Source organism: Heterocephalus glaber, unplaced genomic scaffold, assembly GCF_053883595.1.
Source record: "Heterocephalus glaber isolate CG9 unplaced genomic scaffold, H.glaber_assembly_v1.0 deba00001600, whole genome shotgun sequence".
In the NCBI taxonomy this organism is placed as follows: domain Eukaryota; kingdom Metazoa; phylum Chordata; class Mammalia; order Rodentia; family Bathyergidae; genus Heterocephalus; species Heterocephalus glaber.
In genome coordinates, this window is record NW_028258372.1 from 23,454,234 (window position 1) to 23,480,848 (window position 26,615).

Consider the following 26,615-nt stretch of genomic DNA (forward strand, 5'->3'; position numbering starts at 1 on the left):
ATAAAATAAAACATATTATCTTCCAGTTACTACTTTGTCACCAAATTGATTAGCATTTACACGTAGATAACAACTCAGTTTTTTAAAATCACTAAATAACATGTCCATTTAATAACCAAGTTAACATGTTAAGTCTTACTGATTGTTGATTTTAATATTCTGATTAATTAATTGTAAGAGCTTGAACTGGGAAATTCTGCTACTCAGTCTGTCCCTAAAAAGAACATGACTAAGCTATCTAAATTGGCTTAATGTTTATAGTTGTCTAAAACTTTTAGCTTCATGAGCAATACTGCCTTCTGAACAACTGATGATCATTCTACTTTTATTTGGTTAGTTGGTTAGTCAATTACTAAATTATCTTACTTATCTTTATTGTATAAAGTTGACATCACAGATTAGGGATTATTTGAACCACTAGGTAGCATTTCAATTTATACTTGAACAACTTCTCAAGGCTAACTAAATTGACCAAGACACTAGAACTATATCTTCAACTATGGACCTACAAAAATGTAGAGGGATTGTTTCTGAAATTGTACCAAGAGGTGGAGGGACAATAGTGTCATGTATACATAAGGTATTGAATTTTGAAATTCAAGAACAATTCTGTTGCTATGGATTAATAGTTGTAGAATGGTGAGAGTAGAACCAACTTAAAACATTTCCTCAAATACAGTATTCAAAGTGAGTTGACATAGCTCCTAAACAGAATGCCACAAAATATGTTAGATTCTTAAAAATATTTCCTATTCATTTTGGGAAAATATTTACCCTGTGTATTTCATTCTATGATATTTGAGTTCTTTTCAAAGTTTTATATTTTTGAAATAAAATGTGATCTATAATTGATATAACTTACATGATAATTTTTTTTCCATCTTGATGGTACCAAATATAATGTGTCTTAAAATCAATGTAGTCTTAGATTCTGTGAAACCATAGTGAGGAGTCCTGGGATTATCCAGAGATGAATCAGCTTTGAAAAAATAAAGATAGTTAAAGTAATTTTTAGTGACTTGGGTCAATGGGAACACACAAGATTTACTGGAATAATTTAAATGTAGAGCTTGTGAATGCATTCACAGGAGAACCTAATATCATTATGAATTTATTGTCTATGCTTTTTTTTTCTAGATGCTCCCAGAGTTACAATGCCCACGAAAACCCCAGGATACTACCTGCAGCCAGGCCAGATTTCCTGCTCTGTTGAGAGTCTTTTGCCCTTTACTTTGAGCTTTGTCAGAAATGGAGTTACACTTGGAGTAGACCAGTATTTAAAGTATGTAAATGTTTCTATCAGGAATAATTTACAGCATTAAACATGCAAATACAGATACTTATTTTAGTGCCTCTTTGCCTGGCAATTTTTACTTCATCATCTTGTAATGTAGCAGTGAACAAAAAAGACACAAGTCTGTGCCCTGATAGAACTCATATTGTTATGGAGAGAGAGAGAAAAAATAGATCATGAGTGCAGTAACATTATATAATAAATGCTAGAATATATTCAAAGGTTTATTCAGATTTTATAGAATCTGAATTTTATGTAACCTGAAGGCCTCACGTGGAGACAAAGGATACAGAACTATAAATATAATATTAGGGACCAGATCTTGGAAGGTGTCCTTGTAAATAAAGGAGAGGCCTTGAGACTTTAGCACTATTGGCTTTGGGGTAAGTAGGTCTCTGAATCTGATTCAAAGTGTTCTGATAAATGAATCTGATGAGTGTTCTAGAAAAAAGCACAACAAGTTAATTAGGAAAAATAATGCTGGTAGGTGAGGTGTATGTGGTTTTGGTTGAGTCGCAATTTTAAAACTCAGATTCAGGGAGATTTTGGCTAAAGACCCGAGGATGTTGAGAAGGACGGTTCATCAGCGAGCCGTGGGTGAGAGTTCCCACAACAGGAAGAGCAAGTGCACACCAGGAAGACAAATGCATGAGACCACGTAGACTGGGCATGTGCGAAACAAAGCAAGGGGCCTAGTGAGGATGGGCCAGGAGCAGAGTAAGGTCAGGGAGGTTCAGTGTGTGCCCGAGGTGGGCTTGCAGATGGTTCTGAAGCACATGGGGCTACGGCATAGAATCATCAACACAAGTAGGTCAGAAGGCACCAACTTTTCCTTGTGAAGTTGAATGACTTTTTAGATAAATATAAGCAATCTAATGATAAAGATTAAATAGACCTCAAAAACTGGGGGAAAAGGGTTTCTGGAAAATGTTGCTTTTTGACCTACCATGAAACAAACTACATTTTGAGAAAAAAAACTATGCTGGAAATTATTTTACCAACCCTTTACACTGTTAATTCAATATTAATATTACTTCCATAAGTTATTAAATATCTGACAGTCTTAGTTTATACCATCTTTTATGAGGAGTCATTTTTAAGCAAAAATGTATGGCAAGAATATTCATCATGACTAGAATATGTTCCATTCTTTTATTTTTTATATTGTCCATTCTTTAAAGATTGAATTCAAGGGTTTCCTGCTCTAAATAATATATCTTGATGATTTCCTTAGCTGCATATTTTATAAGCAACAACATAAGTGACCAGGATATCAAATGATGAAGCTACATAACTGGCCAATGAAATAAAATAATTGTTTCCTGTTTAAATAATAACATTCTTCAAAGACACTTGAGGTTCTTTATAAACATTAATTCATTAATTCCACACAATTCCTGGGAGGTAAGCCACAAGAATTCTTTTCCTCATTTCTCCAGCTCTGTGGCCCTCAGATATGACATGCCTCCCTGACATGTATTAAGCTCTTCTTGGATGTGAGAGGCTAGAGACAAAATTAGGCAGAAGTGATGATAGACTGATATTCTAACCCTGAGTCATATGTCTCTGCCCTAGCTTTCCTTGTAATGTGAAACATGTGACTCAGTCTTTGTTTATGTCAGTCATTTTAGTCATCAGGGGATATAATAGGGAATCACTTTGCCTTAGGAACAAGACACATTTCTACTGGACATGTTCTTTTCCTTTCCCCAAAATACATCCATTAAGAACGTTAAAAAATGTGACTATACAGTGCTTATAAGGTGAGAATTCTACATGAAGAAGAGAATTTGTTTTCATGTAATATTTCACAAACATGAGGAAACTAAGCCAAGTAAAATATAAAAAGCATTCTTTAAACAATAAGCAAACTGGTTATGTGCCTTTGAACAAATTCCCTGTCACTCAACTTTCCTGTTTTTAAAATGAAAGATTTAGGGCTAGAAGCATTGTCATTTTGTGTAAGAGTTCCATGAGTCTAAATTTTTGTTGAATTCTAATGCGATAGATGCATGGATCTGAAGTGGACCACACTGAAGAAAACACCAAAGATGTACACATTCTAAATTCCTATTTTCCTGGAACTCAGAGTACCTCCTAGATAATGACATGTTCAAACTTATGCCTAGCATATTGCATTTAAGCATTCAAGATGCAGTTTAAATGACCAATACAGAATAAAGGATATTCCATTTTCTTCTAAGTGTGACCATAAGAAATCACTGACATATATGCATATAGAATTAAAAGAAAACATTAACTGATGTGAATATTCTCAGTGATTGATTTTTCACGTCCTGATGGTAGGATCTATGATGTACAAATCCTAGGCTAGTGGTAAAAATGAGTTAAACTCAGTAAATTCTTCATGGTTGTTTGATGGTGGATGCAGTATGTCTGGATGGGGAGAGATACAGAGGTGTCCCTGGGTGGTATGACCCCTCATAGCACTTTCAGATTCAGTGGATGATGCCTTGATACTGTAATGGGGCTTTCAGCTTTATTATATCTTGACTTTTAAAAAAAATATGAATAGCTACAGATGATATGAGAAAAATTATGACAATATTTATGACATTTCAATTAAAATACTGTAATGCCTATACTTGTAGTTTATTAGACTATTTCAAACAAAGATTAATATCTATTACCAAGATGTTTCCAGAAACTGAGAAGTAATTTGGACAGTGCTAGAAGACAAAGAATAAATATTATTATTAATCGAATGAATATTAATGGAATCAATGCATAATACAGCAGAAGGATTCTTTTAGCCTAAATGATAGAATTTGACATAAAACTTATACTTTTAAAAATTGTATATGTAGATTGACTCAGGTATGGTATATTGAACCATGTACAACTTATATGTAAAAATCAAGAAAAAAATGTTCTTCTTAGAGTTGAAAATTTCATTTCCTACCTTCACATTTCTAATAACATAGTGCAATTGCCTTAGTTAGGGTCTGCACTGAACATGATTCAAAACTGGAGAAAAGGGAAAGGGAGAGATTTAACAATTATTTTTCAGCTCTGTTATATTTTAACGTAGCCAGAAAGTGGTTCTTCAAAGAATTTTCCAGACTTCATAATTTACTATGATCATCGTGTCTTTTACTCTGAGTAAAAAAGTTTGACTTTCTTGTTAAAAAATATGTGTTTTTAAAATAAAAATAATTCTGCCTGTTTATCAATTTATTTTCTTTATATTGCTCTTTTGAATGAATCCTTCAGAAAGAAATAGCAGGATCATTGCTTTCAACTTGGTCTTGTTTTTATAGTAACCATTTTTTTCCCATTTCGCACCCCTAGAGAATCTGCTAGTGTGAACTGGGATATGGAAAAGGTCACCTTGTCTGATGAAGGCTCCTATGAATGCATTGCTGTCAGCAGTGCAGGGACTGGACGGGCACAGACATTTTTTGATGTGTCAGGTACCTCACCCTGATTTCTTTTGTGGTTGCCGGCATGTGACTATAGCTGTAGAAATGGGATGTTTGCTCACCAGGATGTGTTTATACAATGATGTTTATGATTTTTTAAAAATAATTTCTCTACCTCACTGGACTGTGAACTCAAGTCCTGGCTTCACTGCATACCAGCAGTTTGACCTTCCTGTGCCATTAAGGACTCAATGTCTTCGTTTTCCTAACTATAAAATGAATATAATGAAGCAGTAGTTCTATCACAGGGAGAAATTGTGAGGATTACCTGTTGGATATAATATATGTAAAGTACTTAGAAGACAGTTTATCACATAGAAACAATTAATATACAGTTACTGTTATTATTTGTATTGTTATTGTCATTATCCTAAGGTATTATTCCTTTTTTGAGATAACCATATGATATTTTCCTTTGAGAAAATAAAATTTAAGCACAGGATCTATTGTGATAATAACAAGCTTAAGCATCCCCTTTCCTTCCCATATTCATAATGAGCAGAATGTTTTCATGAATGGATTCTGATTTCTAAATTGAACAAAAGTCATCACAGTCTAGGAATACAGAGCCTCAGTGTCTACAGTCTTGGTACTAAGAAGGGAATAAATAATGCTAATTATTTGACAGACATATATTTCCAAGGAATAGATAGGAGCCAAAGTTCATGTTTTATAAGGTAAAATACATTAAAGTAAAATTTTTCTTCTCTGATCTCCCAGGATCCATAGGGAAAACATCTTCTATACATAACCAGTGGTCAGCTGTAAGCCACTTAGTGTATATCTGTATATTAAACTTTATTTTGATTGCTTTTGGACTTGTTTTTCTATGAGTTTAATAGTAACCTATTTTGACCTAAATATTGTGGCTGATGATTTAATAACAATCTATATATTTGTTTTTAGTATTGGTTTATATTTTCTTCAGATAATTTAAGATAAAATATTTTAATTATAATACTGTTTAGTAGCTGAGGATAAGTCCAAGCTGGACTTTGAAACAGATACATGTAAGTTAGGCAAACATATTTTTCTTTCAGTAAAACTATATCTATTCTTTTACTTTTAGAAAAATAAAGGCTGTCCTCTGAAATAATTCAGCAAGTTGACATAATCACAAACTTACATTTTTCATCTCCAAAAATTATGAAAAGCCCTGGAATTGTGTCAACATTGGTCAGCTTCTGGGGAAACAAACACTTGAGTACTTTCAGTATTTTCTCAGAGATAATAATTAGGGAAAGGAAAGCAAGGAAAGAGGTTTGAGTGAGTTGATTCAGACAGCTTGCATAAATACCTGAGCAGTACCAGTATGAGTTTGTGAGCTGTTATGAGTTTGGCTTTGTGGTGTCAGAAACTTCTGTTTGTATACCCTACATCTGCCCTGCGAGCACTAGTCTGTGCCAGCCAGGCAATGGTGTAAATAGGAAATCATTTTCAGGAATTATTTCCCACTCAAATTATGAAAGAAGGGGGCAGAGGCACTGATAGTAATGGCAATGATTAGAAGAACAGAAGTAACAACCAAGCTCCCCTTAAATGTGAAAGATTAGACATTTCCTTGGGAGGTAGCTGTTGCCTAGATACCAGCCTTTACCTCCACCTACTGTGAATTTCCTTGAGGTTGCAGTTGGGCAGCCAACTGGACCTGTTCATCAGCACAGAGGGGTCAGGTATCAACTCTCAGAATACTTAGATTTCATATTTTGTAAAGTGTGGTAGGGAAAATAGTGATACTTTTGTATAATTCCTGTAATTATATCATAGCAAGTCAAGGAGCATTTGAGAGCAGTTTAAAGAAAAGCTAAATATCTACCAATATGTTCCCTCAATATTTTTTATCACTTTGTTCTATTTACATGTTTAAGGATTTTTAGTTCATTTGAAATGTTGCTCATTGATTCTCTTAAATACAAAATGTGTGAAGAAAGCATTATGTGTTACTTTTACTGAATAAAAATACATGGAAATCAATGAATAAAATGAGAAGCATCACAATCTGATTTTTTCCAAATGATTACTGGACAGTTATATTAATTTTTCTGTACTTACTTTTTAACACAAAAACCCTTACCCAATATACACACACATACACACAAATACACATTCATCACATGCACATACACTCAGAGAACTTAAAATTGTGGATTTAAGTAAAATTCTGCATAGAAAAAACTTGCTGAGGGGTATGTCAGTGACAAGAAACCTTAAGCTTTTATTATATGATATTCTTCTAGAACAGGATAAGACTTGAAAGTAATCTTGCCCCATCTCGTCATTTTATAGCTAAAAAAACAGAGGCCTAGAGCGAGCAAGTAACTCATTTAGATGGGTAGGTGGTGAGAAATAGATTCCTGGCCTTCTGATTCTTAGTCTAACGACCCTTAATGTCACAAGGCCTATGCATGTCATGCGTCCTGTTTCAGAACCATGTCCTAGCCTCAATATGCTTTCGCTTAGCAAAGACTTGGGCCGGGGATTTAGCTCAGTGGTGCCGCCGCCTGCCTTGCAAGTGCAAGATCCTGAGTTCAATCCCTGATACCAAAAAAATGAAAAGAAAAAACACCTGGACTTAGGAAAGCCTTTGCTTATACTCCCAGAACTAAGTCATCTAGTAATTATAATCTTTCACAAACTGTTATAATTCTCCTTCATCACTCTCCTCTCCCTACCAAATTTATTCATATATGTATAAAGACGTTATTGTGCAGTATCTCCAGGTTTTTGTGCAATGGTAGTGTCATATGTTTCAAACCTTTTTTTGTATATCAGTGCTAAGGATTGAACCCAGTGCCTCATGCATGTTAGGTGAGCACTCTAACACTGAGTTACACTCCCCAGTCCTATTTCAAATATTATCTGCCCATATAAGTTATTATAAAGTTGTCATTTACTTTGCAATTTATATTTGAAGGAGAAATAAATTCTGAGGAAGAGTTTGCACACAACATCATTATTGGAGATTTCTCCAGGGAAAGCACCTGTGACAAGTGGAAAGACATAAACTGTGATACAGTTACAACAAGATCCTCATATGATCCTACAGGAGCTCTGGGGCTGGAACAGCCCTGCATTGGGCTGGGCCTTCCTTCTATCATTAAGTGGTGATTAGATGAGGGCCGCATTTAGAAATGGCTCAATTTCAGCATGTTAGCTTCATAGGACCTTAGAGCTATAAGAGACCTTTAAGATCACTTATTTTAATGATCTCATTGTTGAGATAGGGAAAACTGTCAGTAAATTGACTTACCTAAATTCACACAGCTATGTAGGGGTAGGACCTGGCAGTCTGTGATTGCCACACTCAGCAAATTAAAAAACTGGATGCTTAGGTAAAATTGAATTTCATGTGTGCCCCAAATGCTGCAGAAGCCATAGTAAAATATTATTTGATGTTTATCTGAAATTCAGATTTAACAGTTTCATTTATTTTATGCGTCAACCCTAGCCCAGACTGCAGTCAAAACTTCCTAATTTTGTCATGTATTATTTCCACTAGATTAACTTCCTGTTTTCATCACAAATTTTAAAACCATGGCACAATGATAAAAAATTTACATTATTTTAAAATAATTTAAAAATAGCATTTAGAAAAAGGTTGGTATACAAGGATAAATATAACAGAAAATATACAAACATTTCTATTGTCAGAGATAACCACTATGGTTTTCGGCATATTTGGTTCTAGTCTTTATTCTAGTCTTGTGATATTTATCTGCTTTTGCATATAGCTTTAAATACATTGGGGTAAGCTTGACCTTGAATATCTGACATGCTTTCATATATTAACTAAAACAGACAAATAGATTTTTAACTAGCAATTATCATTACTTTTTATTGCTGTATTATTTATAATGTATTGCTACAAGGGATCATTTTAAAGCATTTGGCAGAGTGAGCTGTAAAAAGGGAATTTAGATTCAGCTTCAAAACTAGAGCCATATGGGATTCTCTCTGGAAGTATTGGTTAAATATTTAATTAGCAGTTGAATTTTGAACAAATCTGAAATATCCATGTGTTCATTGCTTAGTGCCCTTTGTGTACATGTTTCTGTGGCTACACACTTATGAGAAGTATGTGCCTATCTTTCTCTATTCTTGCTTAGAGGATGCTAGTCTTACTCTACTATTACATTTGGTCTTTTTTTGTGTGTGGTACCAGGGATCAAACTCAGGACTTTGCACTTGCCAGGCAGGCGTGTTGCCACTGAGCTACATCCCCTGCCCTGTACTTCTGAATGAGATTGTAACCCCTCTTGAAACCAATACTGTCATATTTTTTGCAATGTCTGCTGTCCTTCCTGTATCTTTTTAAAACCCTAAATATATATTTTTAAATTTTAAAAAATCCATATATTTCTTTTATCAAAACTGAAATTAAAAATTTACCTCATTCCACTATTCTAAATCTATTCAATCATATCCCTTTGCTACATCTCTTTGATGCTCACCGTTACAGTTTATAGATTTGGACTTGTGTATTCTTTGGTATGTAAATGTACACTACTTTTTTAAACTCTTAACTGGTTCCTAACTGGGAAGGGGTTGCTGACATATTAATCAGTAAGTTCTGTTGTACTACAGCTTTGCTACCTACTCAGTGCTTACTCATTCAGTTTTTAAACCACATGCAGCATATAGGTGAGCATGATGGCTTTTAGGTCTCTTGATTTTAATCTTTTGATTTCATACAGAGCCCCCTCCAGTCATCCAAGTGCCTAATAATGTTACAGTCACTCCTGGAGAGAGAGCCATTTTGACATGTCTTGTCACCAGTGCTGTGGATTACAATCTAACCTGGCAGAGGAATGGCAGAGATGTGAGACTGGCAGAGCCAGCAAGAATTAGTACATTGGCCAACCTCTCACTGGAACTAAGGAGTGTGAAAGTCAGCGATGCTGGAGAGTACCATTGTATGGTTTCCAGTGAAGGCGGATCAGCTGCACTTTCAGTTTTCCTCACAGTGCAAGGTACTGTCCTTTTGTAACTTCTGAATCATGGTGTCCCTCTGTCTCTGTCCTTTCTCATAAGCTATCTGAGAATGACAATATCTATCAAATCAATTAGTTTTCAGTGAAAAAATCCTTGGATAGCTTTAGTTGTCTGAAGCTAAGATGGAAACATCACTAACAAATCAGCAGCTTTACTAAATTACAACTAATCCTATTTGAAGAGAATATGAAAATTCTTTCCAGATGATTTAATAGTTGCACATTCCCTAATCTATTATGTGGATTAAAAAAATTCAAGTGTTTCATTAACTGGTTCAAAAAATTCCTTTCTAATTTAAGTACTAAACTATTGCATGTATCACTAATTTACTTTTATTTTAAAATCAAATTTATCAATACACTTTTATTAATATGTTTTAAATAGAATTTTAAGATGTTTCTCATCTTGGTGGAATTTTATTGAAATTTAACCAGAGTAGTTCTTCTCTTAATTCTCTTACACAATATTTATTGAAAATAAACAGCCTTGAATTATGTAATTAGGAAGCAATCTTGAATTATATCTACACATACATAGACCAAATGTCCCAATAACTGAAAATAAGTGTGTTAACAATCTTGTTTAATGGATATATATATTTCAGAACCATCAAATGAAAATCAGAAATTGCCTCAATGTTTCTCTTTCAGTAGAATTGTTTTTCTCCTAAATACCTATAGACCAGCTGAAAGTCTTAATATAATGACAAAATTACTGTTGGCATTTTTTTACTCTTAAACTGAAAGATTTTGTTTTTGCTTCAGCAGAATATTTAATTTCAAATCATTTATGTGGGAGATTGTACCAGAATTGCACCTGGCTGTTTGATGATAGTATTAGAAATAACTTTGTAACAAACCTGATATAATAGTCTCAGATAATATTTTTAGCAAGGTTATCTAAGAAAATAATCATTGTATTTCAAGATTAACTCTTAGAATATTATTAATGACAAGAAACTGAAAGAGCCATGAAAAATAACAAAATAGTTGACATCTGATTACAGTTTTCTCCTTGATAGTTGGTACATGTTTTGGAATTTGAATGTTTCTTTTATTAATTGATCTAGTGAAATCTTCAGGGAAATGTTGCTTTTGTAATGGTTTACTACGTTTCTACATGGAAAATGCCTAGATAATTTGAATCAATTCAAGTAGCAACTTGGGTTACTAGAATTCTGGAGCCATTTTAGCAAACTGATTGTGTCAGATAAAATAAATGCTAATGGATTTTTGGAATTTAATATTGGTCCTTCACTTGAAGTCTTTTAAATGGGTTTATAAAATATCATCAGAGACTTCCTTGTTTCCTTAAGCTAATTTTTTAGTCCATGTTCTACTTAGTTCATTTGACCAGTGATTCTCAAGCTTTCATGGATAAGAAATTATCCAAGGGGATACCCTATGAAAAAGCAGAGAAGCCTAGCCCTGACATCAGGCATAATGAAACAGAATCCCTGAGCGTGAGTTTACAAATCTGTTCTGTAAAAAACGATTCCTTGGATAATTTTTTATCCATGAAAGCTTGAGAGTACAAAAATGTACTTTAAAAGTGATCACATTTATAATAAGAAATCACTGACAAGAACTCTCAGTGTTATGGGCTATCAACAAACCATGACTGTGCTATTGAGACACTATGCCTAGTTCATGAGATAAACTGCTATACCCAGAAGTATAATTCATGATAATATGAGATGGTTATAAACTACTGCCAATAATCTTTTTTAAAAATAATCTTAAATTACTAATTAATTGTAATTTTGTGCAATTAAATATTTTTACAAGAATAAAAATAAGTCTTGAAAACTTAAAAGATAAAATAATTATTTGGATTGAGTATACACTTTAGAAATAGTTTTCTGCCTCACAACACAATCAATAACTTAATTCAGTATCCCCTTACTATTCTTTCAGTTTGGAAACTGTTACTGTCTAGAATACTGTTATGGTATAAAAGTCCACATTTAAAAATTGTTTGCAGTAATTTTATAAAATAAAATGAGCAACAACCTTCTGATTGAAAATAGCATATATACCTAAGAGTAAAATATCTATAAAGACTCCAAAAAGACAAAACCAAGAAATAATAAAAATTAGTAGGGAGCAATATATTATATATATATATATATATATATATATATATGTGTGTGTGTGTGTGTGTGTGTGTGTGTGTATAATGTGCTTGTATATGCATATTTGATTACTTATACTTTAAGATGAGTGTGATGAAAATCTCAACAGTAGCCCATCATTATTCTATTCACATGAAAATAGAAAGGAAGTATCTTTGTCCCTCTGTTATATAGTTTGCTCCAAACAGAAAATGTTGCTGTAGGAGGAAATGCCATTTCCTCAGACTCATTAGTAGCTCTAGCTCTCTTAAATATTCAATTGGAAGCAGGATAGAAAATGAACAGGCAGCCTGGTCCCAGGTGGGAAATTTTAAACTGGGATATATGTAACTCAAGATGTATGTTTTCCATCCATAAAAATATTTAGAAGCGAGACTTGATAGGAAATATGTTAGGAATTTTAGAGTCAGAAGGTAGTTGAAGGGCACCCTATCTTGGCCAGAAGAGCTTAAAAGATGAGAAATGGGCACGAAGCCATGCACATCAACTCACTCAGCTGCAGAGATGAAAAAGACACTCATCTACAACAGCAGTGGACAGAGATTGGAGCCAGAGCTGTCCAAACACTTTGTTGAAAGATTTTGAGTCTGGATTGCTGCCATCTCATTTGAGGATGAATAAATAGAAAACTCTCAAAACAAATAAAACTAGAGAGAAAAGAAGCAAAGGACCTAAGAAAAAAATACTGAGAGACAAAGCAAAGGGTAGGACAGGGAAGGCTGAGAAGAAATGGATGCTTTGAAAATGATTTATTTTGGGCCGGGAGAAAATGTTTGGGATCACCAATGTCTTTCTAGAAGACTTACCTTTTTTAGATTAAATTATGTATTTATAAGGCAAGATCAAGCTAAGATGAAAGGGCAATAGGAAGTGTGATGGAAGTAATAAGATAGTATTTGATGTTAAAAAATACAATATTAGTAGATGGGTGAATTGAGAGGCCCCAGTTGCCACTCTGCCACAGAGAAGAATCAAGACAGCAGGGGAAAAGCTATTTTTAAGGAGAGTTACTGAAAGAGAACTGTGGCAATTAGGAAGGAAGTGATGGAAACCTTAAACATCATGGAGAGTCAGAATCACAACCTAGAGAAAACAGCAAAGCAGTTTGTAACTTCATTTGGTCAAGGGAACTTGACAGTGCCGGGAAAAGGTAAGCAGGAAATGCAAGCAGTCTACATCATAGGAGCAGTCAGTAGTCCTAACTACAGGATAATTCCATGGTTCTTACAAGTTTTAAATCTAGTTTGAGAAGGTAGATGAGCTAACAGCCTCCTGCTGCAAAGAAAGGAACCCACTGTGGGCCTCCCTTCTCTACTCTAGGAACTCAGATTACTAAAACAACCACTTTTAGATGCTGTGTTGGCTTAGAGGTCAGCAGCTGACTCCCTGATGCTACCAGAAGCCTTACGCTGGTACACCTTTCACTGGGTGGAAGACAGCCACCTCAGCTTTCTGCAGTGTCAGAACGGGTGCCACAAGGACAACCATGAGTCTCCCCTGCACTTGCCCTGTCGGAACTAGGTAAGGTCTCCTCCCCAGCCCACAACCTTGGGAGGATAGCTACTATTATTGTGAAGTCTTGACTTCACTCCGATCTGCCCATTAGAAGCTAAGAAATGTCTCAACTGCTTTCTACAGTTCCAAGAGCACAGCTACCGGCAGCCACAGCTCCCATCTCCACTTGTAATCATCCCATAGGAACTAAGAAGGATCTTCCCAGTCCATGAGCTTATGAATGTAGCTGCTATGCAGAGTCCCAGCTTCAGCCCCTAGGCCTTTGGGGGCTAAGGAATATCACAGCTGCTTTTTTTCAGCCCCAATCTTTAGCAGTACCTGTGTTTTATCCAACAGGAACTAAAGAATGTCTCATTCCCACCCATGCCCTTAGAACTACTGCTGCTGGTACAGAAAGCATCTGTATCACCCAACCTTGTCGCTGAGGACCAGGGAAAGTCTATGTGTGCCCTGAATCACCAGGACTGTGGCTACAAATAGCACAAGGCTTTTCCCCACCAGAACTTGCCCCATGTGACCTAGGGGCATTTCCATCCATATTAGTAGCTCCAGGATCACAGATAACAAAGCCACAAACCCCAGCACCACTTGTGCTTAATCATGGGACCTAGGGACAATCTTCCCTACATCCTACACCTCTAGAATGAGTACCAGCACCACAAGCAGAAATATTACCTGCATGTGTCCTGGAAGACCTAGGGAAAGGCTCGTCAATAGCTCATGGATATTGAACCAGAGCTGCTTGTGCCAAAAGCCCTGCTTGCTAATTGTACTTGTCCCTTAGGACTTGGAGAAATTATCATCTAGGTCCCATAGCTCCAAAGAAGAAGCTAATTGCTCTACAAGCCTCAGCACCAACTGCATTCACCACATGGGACATAGAGAAAATCCATTTTGTTTTCCAAAACATCAAGTCCACAGTTAATTATGTCATAGCCCCCAGTATCAACTGTACTCATCCTGTGGGACATAGAGAAGGTCATATCCCATCCTATGGCTCTAGAACTGTGGCTCTTTACGTACATGTCCTGTGACTCAGGGGCCAGACTGTCAGTGCCACATCCTTTGGTCACCTGTCCTTGGCACTAAGGCACCTAGTGATAGTCTTTCCCACAACCTGCATCACTGAAATGGAGGCCCCAATATCATCAGGGCTTGTATCTGTGGGGCCTGATGATACACACATCTTTGGTAGCTTATGTGCACTGCAGAGTGATACAAACTATCTTCATGATCTTCTGTCAGAAGATATAGACTGGCTAAAAGTTAATAAACAGTGTGCAACTATATGCTGCCTACAAGAAACTTGTTTCACTGTTAAAAATACACTGGCACTATAATTGAAAGTTTGGGAAATGGTATGTCACAAAAATAGAAGCCAATAAGGAGCAAGAATAGTTATATTGGATGAATCAGATGTTGATAAAACTGAAAAAAGAGACAAAGAAGTTAATTCTGTATTGATAAAAGGAACAAAATATAACACAAAAAATATAACAGCTATAAATATATATGAACCCAACATGGGACCATCCAAATACACAAAGCAAATATTATATCTAAATGGAGAAATAGAGTCTGTATAATAATAGTAGGGCACTTCAACACCCCAGTTTACTCAACCAGCAATCATCCAGATAGAAAATCAAAGACTCATCTGATTTGAACCATACCACAGAGCAAATGAGACATTTAAAGATAATTTTATCCAACAATAGGAGAAACCACATTCTTTTCATCAGCATCTGGCAAATTCTCAAGTGTAGCTTGTATGTTAAGTCATAGGTCAAGCCTTAAACTTAAAAACATCAAAATCATACTATGTATCTTCTCAAACCACAATGGAATAAAACTACAAATCAACAACAACAAGAAGAATGTCAAGCAAACAAACACCCGGAAATGGAATAACACACTCTTGCAATACGAATGGTTAATTGAAAAAGAGAAATCAGAAAATTTCTAGAAATGAAACCAACAATATAACATATCAAAATCTGTGAGACAGCCAAAGCAAAATACTGAGCAGAAATGGTATAACAATGAATACATCAAAAAAATGAAAATCTCAAATAACTTAAAAAACACCACAAGGATTTAGAAAAGCAACTCAAAATTACTCAAATGAAAAAAATAATAGAGATCATGGTAAAATAAATAAAATAAAAAATCAATAAAAAAGATTGATGAGATTAAGAGTTGGATTTTGAGTGGATAAATATAATTGACAAACCATTAGCTAGACTAAATCGAAAAAAAGGAGAAAGGACCCAGATTTAAAAAAACAAATTAAATAAAAGGTTAAAAAGGGAACATTACAAATGATATAACAAAAATACAAGGTATCATAAGAAACTATGAACAATTATATGCTATAAGACTAGAAAACCTAGAAGAAATGGATAAAGTCTGAATACATGCAACCTACCAAAATTAAATCAAGATGAAACAGAAAATCTAAATAATAAGTAACAATATTAAAGATGTAATTAAAAATCTCTCATCTAAAACAAGTTCAGGACATGATGACTTTACTGCTAAATTCTATAGACATTTAGAAAAAAATAAATTCCAGTTTTTAAACTACTCCAAAAAATTGAAATAGAAGACGCTGTACCAAACTCTTTTTCCTGAGTGCAAAATTACCCTGATATCAAAACAGGACGAAGATATAACAATAGTACAACAAAACTACAAACTGCCTGGTGAACATAGATGCAAAAATTCTCAATAAAATACTAGCAACCTGAATTCAGCTGTACTTCAAAAAGATCATACACCATAATCAAGTGGCACTCATCCAGGTTTGCAAAGAAAACATTAGCAAATCAATGAAACGGCACAACAAAACAGAATAAAGGACAAAAACCATATGATCATTTCAATAGATGAAGAAAAACATTCAGTAAGATTCATCATCTCTATGATAAAAACTCCCAACAAATTAGGTATAAAAGGAACTTACCTAAAAATACTAAAGAGTACATGTGAAAACCCCACATTATTCAACATCATACTGAACGAGGGAAAGGTAAAATATTTCTTCTAAGATCAGGAACATGACAAGGATGCCCACTTTCACCAGTCTTATTTAAAACAGTCCCAGAAATCTTAGCAAGAACAATTGGGTGAAAGAAATTAAAGATATCTAAATTGGAAAGGAAGAAGTTAAATTCTACAAGTTTGCAGATGACATGGTTTTATACTTAGAAACCCCTACTTCATCAAAAAGCTGTTAGAGGGCTGGGGATTTAGCTCAGTGGCACTGTGCCTGCCTTGCAAGTGCAAGGTCCTGAGTTTGATCCCTGGTACAAAAAGAAAAGCTGTTAGACCTTATAAACAAATTTAGTAAAGTTTCAGGATACAAAATCAAAATATAAAAACAGTAGCATTTTAATATCCCAGTAATGAACTTGTTGAAAAAAAATTAAGAAAGCATCATTTTCACAATAGCTGCAAAAGTATTTAGGGATAAGTTTAACCAAGAAAGTTAAAAATATCAACAATTAAAACTAGAAAACAATGATTAAAGATATTAGAGAGGACACAAAAAATGGAAAGATATGATGTGTTTATAGATCACAGTCTTGTTAAAAAAAACCATACTACTAAAAGCAATGTATAGATTCTGTGCAATTTCATAAAAATACTAGTGACTTTCTTCAGAGCAATTAAAAATAATTTTATAATCAACACCAGAGTAGGTAAAGGTGAAAAAAAAGCCAATCCTGGAAGCATCACAACTCAATATCTGACTTTAAAACATACTACAAAGATGTAGTAAGCAAAACAGCATAGTACTGGCACAAAACAGACCCAGAGGCCAATGAAACAGAATTGAAAATCTATAAATTAATCTGCATTTGTTCTGCCAGTGATTTTTGACAAAGGTTCCAGAAACATACAATGAAGAAACATCAGTCTCTTCAATAAATGGTGCTGGTAGAATTGTACACACATATACAGAGGAATGAAACTAGATTCCTTCTTGTTAATATACACAGGAATCAACTCGCATGGATCAAAGACCTAAATGTTAAATCTAAAACTATGAAATTACTACCCAAAAAATTCACAAGGGAAACACTTCAAGACATTGGGATAGGCAGTGATTTCTTAGCTAGGACCCTAAGGCACAGGCAACCAAAATAAAAATAGACAAATGGTATATATCAAACATAAGCTTCTGCATAGCAAAGGGAATAATCAACAGAACCTATAGATGACCTACAGAATACGACAGTATATTTGCAAGCTAATCATTTGACCAGGTGTTGATATCTAGAATATATAAGAAACTCAAAAAGCTAAAAACTAAAAGAAATGAACCAATTAAAACTAGACTAAATAACTAATAGACATATCTTAAGAAAAAGCATATAAATAGTATATGAAGAAATGCTCAATTGCACTAATCATCAGGGAAATAGAAATCACAACCATCATCTCACCCAGTCAGAAGGGCTATCATCAAAAGACAGAAAAAGAAAAAATCCTGGCGAGGGTATGGAGAGAGGGGAGTTCTATACACTGTTGCTGGGAATGTAAATGAATGCAGTCATTATGGAAATAGATGTGGAAATTCTTTTAAAAACTAAAATAGAGCCAGACTTGCCAGTTGGTGCCTGCAATCTCAGCACTCAGGAGGCAGAGACAGGAGGATCATTGTAAATTTGAGGCCACCCTGAGCTAAATAGTGAGTTCAAAACTAAACTGAACTACATAGTGAGACCTTGTCTCAAAAAACAAACAAGGGCCAGATGTAGCTCAGTGGCGCTGTGCCTACCTTGCAAGCACAAGGTCCAGAGTTCAATCCCTGGTACCAAAAACAAACAATGAACAAAACAAAATCAAAAAAAAAGAAGAAAGAAAGAAAAAATATATCCTAAAAATAGACTACTGGATGATCCAGCAATTCTATTATTAGATATATATCCAAAGGAAATCATTATACCAATAAGATTTTTGCAGTTCTGGATTTTTTGGAACAGTATTCATAATAGCTGAGATATGGAATCAACTTATACATCCATCAGTCAATGAGTAAATAAAGAAAACATGTATATCCACACAACAGAATATTATTCAGTCATGAAAGAAATGAAGTCCTGTCATTTGTAGCAACAAGGATTAAAGATAATTATATTAAGTGAAATAAGCCAGATACAAAAAGACAAATACCGCATGTTCCCATTCATTTGTGGAAACTCAATCTTATAGAAGCACAGAAAAGACAAATGATTATGTGAGACTAAGAATGGCAGAGGGGAAAGAATATGGAAAGAAGTTCAAAAAGGACCACCAAAACACAGAATAATTGCTTCTGGTTCTTCAGCATAGCAGAGTAAATATTGCTTTAAGTATTCTATGATGTGTTTTAGAATGACTGGAAGAGTATGAAATGCACAATACATAAAGATTATTAACGTTTACAGAGACAAAAATTTGTTCATTAAACATACCCTGATTTGTTCATTAAACATTGTGTCCATATGTTAAGTGGTATGTCCATATGACTATAATGTATGCCATAAAGGTGTACAAATATTATGTATCAATAAAAGAGATTAGAAATATAAAAAATTATAGTGCAAATCTAAGTTAATCTAATACTATATGAAAATAAAATTGGGGATGTAGTGCATAAATGAGAAATCTTTCAGAATGCCAAGGTAAAGAACATAGTTGAATAAGATGTTTTAAAATTAAAATAGAGATAAAAACAGAGACTGGAATTTCAATCTAAGATTTAGAGGTGTTTAAGAAACAGACAAAAGGAATAGCCAAAGAAATCTTGAAGAAAACTGCAGAGATGGGTGCAGTGTCCAGGATGAGCAAATCAAGCAAGGTCAGTGTGTGGAGAACTTTATCTAGATACATTCTGGCTGAAACTTTATATTACCAGTGTGAAGAAAAACTTCCACAAGGGTACAGACTGAGTCAATACACTGTACGTAAGGAGGCAAGATCTTACTGATGTCAAACTTCTCAAATGTACTAAAGACTGGAAAATAGACAGTTGCACTCAATGTCTGTCAGAGTAGTCCTTTAAGGTGTGAATACTTTTCCCGACTTTAGGAAAAATCCTTCCTTATCTTGGCAGGAAGCAGAAAACAAGTGAGATCAGATTGCTCCTCTCCTCTTCCCCTCTGTCAGCTGCTCACAACTCCCAGTGGGGCTTTGATCTTGCTTTTGGCAGCAGAGCCTAGCGGCAGCTACAGCTCATGTCCCAGTGGCACGCACCATTGTTCTAATAAACTGATGTTGGCTGTGTGTTCATCTGCCAGGTCTCTTGCTTTCTACCTGAATTCTAGTCTCCTTTTGATTTTGTCCTTTAAAAAATATGCTTCCAGTGAATTCCTTTTCTGCTTAAGTCAGCACCGTTTTCAGTTCTTTGTAATTGAAACCCTAACTGGCACAATAAAGGGAAAGAAGATACATGTAGTTTTGGAAGAAAAGATTGATATCCAAGAATTTATGATCCAATTTAATCATCTTTCTCATAAAAAGTCATCAAAAGGACATCCTCAAATGTTCCACGGTTCAGAAAAAATACCAGAATCACAAGCCTTCTTAAAATAATTTATTGAACAGGCAAGTTAAATGCCTGAAATAAATTAAGAAGAAAAAGAAAAGAAACCAAAACTGGGGAGGCCGTGGTGTTCAGGACTGGCAATTTTCCCTTGGTAACTATTATCAGGCTCGTTCGCATTTCATCAGAGAATCTTTGACAAGTAAAGCCGACCTCAGAGACTGGCTGTGAGCATTCCCTCACTAATGAGCTTGAGAATGGGAATGAGGTGATCTGCTCATTTCAGTACGAATATTCCTCATTCTGAAGATAATAGTGTAATTAGACAAAGGGAATTCCTCAGGAAAGGGATTTCCTTCAAGCAGGGTTCATAAGACTCAGAAGTTTAGCTACGTAAACAACCAAGTAGAAGCCATCCCACCACTGCTATGCTAGAAGGAAAAAAATAGATCCATGTATATAAAAATGTGAATATAATAGTTTGGGGCAGTGAAATTAAAAGTGACGTTGTTATGCTTTTCTATATTTGCAAAAAATATTTAAACAGTAATGGATTATTTTAAAGTTTGGTACAAATATACAAAATTGTTTTTAAACTTCACATTAATTTTATTGGGGGATTGAATTTTATATAGGTAATATATTTTCTTTTTCTTTCTACATATCCTCCAAATACTTTATCACTTTTATATTAAAAATAAGATGATAAAAGTTTAAAATAAAAAACAATAAAAATGCCTCAAGAAAAGCAATAAAACTTGTTTCTAGGTCAGATATAAATTTATCAGAAGAAATCTCTCTTATCTGGTTTATGTAAATGGAATATAGAATATGAATTAAGGATCTAGTGTTAATGTTCCTTAAATATGGAAAAGTTTAATACTAAAATTTTATCTTAGAGAAGGTAATTTGTCCTAGAATTTATGTGTAGATAAAAATAGTTCACTTAGGCATAAAGATATGAGAGCAGTTTTGTCACTGTGTGCTGAGTGGTAAAAGTTCTTTTCAAATATAAATACTGTAATTGAGAAATGCTATCAGTTCATGACATAGAATCATCACTTTCTAAAATGATTAAAAACTGTTTAAACTATATCATATTAACATTAGAGAACCCACGTACTTGATGTGAACATAAAATAAGATCAAATACAGTGCATCCATGGTGGTACCTGTCTTTAGCTTTCATGATTTACATGAAAAACTCAATTTTGTTTTTTCTTGTGATGTTAACTCATTAAAAACCAAAAACTCCCATGACTAAGTTCTTTCACCTGTGCCAGGGTATCTATCATCTGTGAACTGGAGATGCAAACTCTTCTTTGTGGAGGCTATCACTTTTAATTTCTGGATGCTAATGAGCTCCCTATGTTGTTGTTGATTCTATAATTAGAAAAAAAATAGACATTCTTCCATCTTTATTTAAATTTGACCTCTATCCCCAAGGAATATTGTAGCAGATTTCTAAACAACTCGCCATGTATGAAGAACTCACTTTGATTCATAAAACCCAGCTAGTAGAAAAGATTACTTTTAAGAAACTTGTGTAATATGGAAGTTATTACCATGGAATTACTAGTCATCTAGAATGAAACTTGTTTCATAAGGCTGCATATTTTTCTTCTTAACACTTTTTTAAGAGTATGAGATTCATGTTAAAATGGTAAGTACAAAGGAATTTACCTGAAGACTCTTAGAGTTGAGATACTGACCTGGCTTGCTGTTCAGATAAGCTGGATAACTTATTTGGGAAGTTTATCTCATAGCTATAAAATGTGAGGAGTTATTCTACATATTTAAAAAATGTCTTTGGCATTTAACAAGTATCTACCACCGAGAGTTGTTTGTAAATTAAAAGGTATCATGAAGGAATTAAATGTAAAGTGTTAAGTTATAACATTTTATGGTACAAAAATTCATATTTGAGGGCCGGGGATTTAGCTCAGTGGTGCCACCACCTGCCTCGCAAGTGCAAGGTCCCAAGTTTCATCCCTGGTACAAAAAAAAAAAAAAAAAAAAAATTCATATTTGAAAGCCAAGGATCTGGAATATTGTAGTACTAAATTGCAGAGTAAGCTGCTTTAAATCTTTTCTGAACCAAAATGACATCTAATAAAAGGAATAAATCCAAACTTTCAATTGATCCAAACTAGCCTTTCTTGTAAGAAAAGTTCAACATTCACTCAATTTGTCTGCCAAATGTAATCTAATGTCTCCATGTTAGGGGCAAGTTTCTGTTATAATACATTCCGATTCCTTGCAATAAATTACGAGAATGGCTATCATATGTTTCATTTTCTTTTGCCTTTCATCCAGTACATTTTAGTTTTATAAAGATGTTAGAACACTTTAATTATAGATGGAAGGAATTATATCTCTCTAAAATTTAAAAGAGATGTATTCATTTTTAAATTAAATTTATAAGGAAAATTTAAAGAAATAAGCTTATTTAGATTGTAAAAAGGGATGTGGATAACTTAATAAATATTTCAAAAATATTCAAGAAATTTGTTATAAAGAAGCTACAAATTACAAACATTGTAATTTCAGCAAAAATATACCATTTAAAATTGTATATTGAGCCAAATCTGATGACTTTAAAGAGTGGTAGCAGGAAGAACATCCAGATGTTAGAGAGGTTAAATGCTGGAATGTATTAACTGGGGGAAAGTTTCCACACTGCGGTGGCTGTGAGACAGAGAGGGGAGTGGGAGGCAGGGGCAGAGAGAGACAGAGAGATAGAGAGAATGAGGAATCAGCAAACATTTTAAGCCACTAAATTATTCAAATACAACTACTCACTAACATTTGAAAAATGTTGGGAATTCTTGGCATACATAAGACATCGAATCCTCACAAATTTTATTACTATTTACTGTGGTCTGTTTCAACCCACAGCACTTCTGACACCAAATGTGTAGGTTTTCTCCACACCAACAACCAAATCTTCAACTCTCAGAACACCTGTGGGGTATCCAACAGTTCAGTACCGACACTGACTACCTGTCAATTCCAAAAGGTTGCACCCACTTCAGATGCCAAACTCCAGTTCCAAACTCTGGTAATTCTGGCTAACCAGATATAAATCAGAGGTTCCCACCTCCGCCTCAATAATTTAGCTAGAATGACTCACAGAACTCAAGAAGACACTTCACTTACTGATTTATTATGAAGCATTAACCAACACTTTACACTTACCATTTTACTAATAAGGGATGCCCTTGAACAGCAAGTGGCACAGCCCACATCTGAATTTTTTCTATTGTTTTCGACTGTATAGCGAAATGCTTATATATGCTATTAGCATGTCTAAAGTACAGGGTGATAGAGGACAGTAAAGAGAAAAGAGAAATGGTTTATAAGAACTGAGTACTCCCAAGAGTACTGAATTAAAGAAAAAACACACAAAGCTACAGTTTTCGCAGGTGGGCTAAACTCCAAAGTCCCAGCGTTAAGTGTGATGATTACTTGGAGAAATCACTGCTTGATTGTAATTCTCTGCCCATAGAGTGGACCAGGTGGTACACTGCAACAGTTTGGTGACTCTTTGGCCTTAAGTTATGGTAGAGTAGCTGCTAAGGAGAGTTTTTAGGAGAGAGAGAGAGAGAGAGAGAGAGAGAGAGAGAGAGAGAGCACTGTAAATATGCTCCTCAAACAAGCATACAGGAAATATATAAGATGACTAGACTGTGAGCTCCATCAAGATTATGTTTTTAGTGCCTGACATAATATTTGTACACTGTATTGTATGCAGTGCCTGTCTATGGGAAGACTAAGAAGCAGAGTGTTTATGCATCAGAACTTTTGCAAGTATGGAAGATATTGATAACATGTACTAAAAATTGATTCAAGTGTCCCCCATGTATTAATTTCTTGAGTTATTATTTTATACACTACTTGTCCAGCTATAAACAAATTGTTCTAAAGATAAAGTATTCATAGTGAAACATTTTTAAATTTTTATATATGAAGAAGAGGCTGTGATATTTGATAATAAGAATTGAATTAGAGTTAACAGTACAAAATAGGAATATTTATGTGTTGGATCTAAAGAAGATATGTTAGGAGCTTTCCATTTATTATATATATATTATATATATAATGATATATAAAAACTGATATATAATGATTATGATGATGGGATCTTTTATTCTCTGTCCCCAAGTACTACCTCAGTGATTCTGTAGTACATACACTTTCTTCTTAATAATGAAACAAATACTGAGACACATTTCGTGCTTCTATTAAAAGCCATCATTAGAAAGGTCACAGGTGGTATCTTACTCAGTTGTTTAAACATTCATTTACTCTTTGATTTATTTACTAAAAAATTCACTGTCATATATTGTGCTGTTTGTTAAGGATGTAAATTATAAATGAGAAGAAAGCAGCATCCTTCTCTTCAAAAATTCCATAACATAATAAAATAAGGAAATAAGACAAATATTTACAAGACAGTGTGATAAGAGCTATATCAGAGTGCCCCAGAACTTTTAACTCCATCTCTGTGATGAGTACAGATTGAGGACTTCACAGGGTAAATGGCACCTGAAGTGTCCACTGGAAGATAAGTCAACTTTTGCTAGGTGAAGGTCAGGAAAGCCTTTCCAAATGGAGAAAACTACATGTGCGAAGCCATGGAATAATGAGAACACAGAAATGTGTGCTGGATGCAAATAGAGGGCCTAACAATATGAAGACCCATCCTTACAGTGGTACGATTTTCTTTTTTCTGATGTAGTCTATAGCTTTTTCATATAGAATTAAATTATTTAATTTTATGGTTTTGTTGAGTTGGTTCAGCATTTTTGACAACTGGAGAAAAGTATGGTTGGAGTGATGTTCTGTGGGGTTTAGGATGGATCAAGAAGGAAGAGAAGGTTACAGTAATGGTCTAATAGACTGGATTAGAAAGGAAGTGAAAAAGTTGTGGCCATGAAGAATTGGAAAAGGAAAATGTGGAATTCAGGGAGTGACAGCTGGAGGTCTGGGAGGTTGTGAACCTCAGACTGGACTCACAAGACAAGTGATCCAATTGCATTGTGGAATACCTAATAACTAGGCATTCCAAGTTATTTCAAGGTAGACATGGATTTGTCTAGAAACATAAATTAACTTCGAGGCCTCAAAGAACTTCCTTCAAGAAGTACTAAATAGTTCTCCTGTCCTATCCTTTTGGTTCTATGATTCTTACATATTTGTGGGAAATTACCTGTCTTTCAACTATTATAACAAGCTTTTGATAGTCAAAAACTGTTGCTGTAGTTGAGTCTCAATTATATATACATGTTTAGTTATCTTCTACTATGACATGAAGTAATACTACTAATTATGATTTGCCACTTTTAAAGCCAGATGAGATTGTAAATCTAAGGTTTAACCTTTCTCTCTTATTTGGATATCAAGGCAGGAAACATTTTCGACATTTACTTCATAACTTATTGCAGGAAAATATGTGTTGTAGCTTTTTAAGAAATCTTGATGCATATTTATCATGAAGAGTCTATCGTTAGAATGGAATCTAGCTGTAATTTATCATTGTATATATCTGAAGCGATCACCCTTCTCTTACTTGCTGAATTTAATAACCACATTGGATTTTTTAAAGCAAAATCAGTATATAACTGTCAGGATGAAGTTTTGTCTAGCTCTTTGCCTGTATGTTTTGTTGACAATGCACCCCCTACTGGTAAATCAATGAATTTGGAAACTTCCCTCTCAGATTAAATACGTTGTAGACCAGTGATGTCCAATAGGACTTTCCACAGTGATGGAAATATTCTAGAGTCTGCTTTGGGCTACAGGGTAGCCACCTAGCTCCATGTGCCAACTAAGCACTTGAAATACAACTAGTGTACTTGAGGAACTTGTTTTGAAATTTTATTTAGTTTAGATAATTTAAATAGGCTTATGTGGCTACTGTATTAGACAGTACAGCTCTAGCCTTTTTTAGAGAAAGAAGAAAGGCAGAAACAGCAAGAGAGAAGTTTCAGAAGACTCACTTCCACTGCCCCATTGATAAACCATGATCCTAATTTACTCGATCTTTGTCATTCATGAATAATGAACAGTTTATAGAGATTGTAACCAGGTCTGCATATTTCCATTAATGAGATATCATTTAGAAATGCTGCATTTGATTCCTTATCTTTGAGATTTCAGTAGTCCTTGCCCCCTTCCCTAGGCAATCAATTTCTATTTTTGTTGTTTGTTTTTTGTTTGGTTGATTTGTTTTTAGTTTTCATCCTTTATCTTTGGAAGAAGTCCCTGGCCACTTCTGAGAAACTGTCTCATAGGCAAAGGAAAACTTAAAAATGTCAAAATATGTTCCATTCTCATTTCTGTGAAAATGAAGGAAAGCTAAGTGAGCAAGAACTTTTGGCCAATATTAATCATTCTTAGTAAAATTTTTTGCCATTTTCTTTGAGAAGTTTCATTGAGTAAGACTTACTTTACATTAGAACTAGGGGGGATTACCTACCTAATCAGAAATGGAAGTAATGCACTTGATAACAGTGCCAGTATGTTTTAAATAAATGTATTGACTTAAATTGGTAGATACACATACATTAGGATGGGATATAGCCACTAATTACAATTCTCAGTTGGCTCAATAGTAGTCATTGTGTAACTTTTTGAAGTTAGTTTTTGGGGGTCAATTCAGTTATTTAGAAAAAGGGTTAGAAATTTTATAAAACAAATTTT

General features: G+C 34.4%; 1 protein-coding gene across 9 annotated transcripts in view; it reads left to right on the forward strand.

Moving 5' to 3' along the window:
* Positions 1-26,615, forward strand: part of Hmcn1 (hemicentin 1) — a 421,540-nt gene that overhangs the window by 173,567 nt on the left and 221,358 nt on the right. For 8 of the 9 annotated variants that reach the window (XM_087194441.1, XM_087194442.1, XM_087194444.1 and 5 more), the window contains 3 exons: positions 1,138-1,282; positions 4,607-4,728; positions 9,432-9,707. In XM_087194441.1, coding sequence (XP_087050567.1) covers positions 1,138-1,282; positions 4,607-4,728; positions 9,432-9,707 — 543 coding nt within the window. Of the gene's footprint in view, positions 1-1,137; positions 1,283-4,606; positions 4,729-9,431; positions 9,708-26,615 lie in introns of those variants that run through there. The other variant, XM_087194449.1, reaches the window with a different exon arrangement.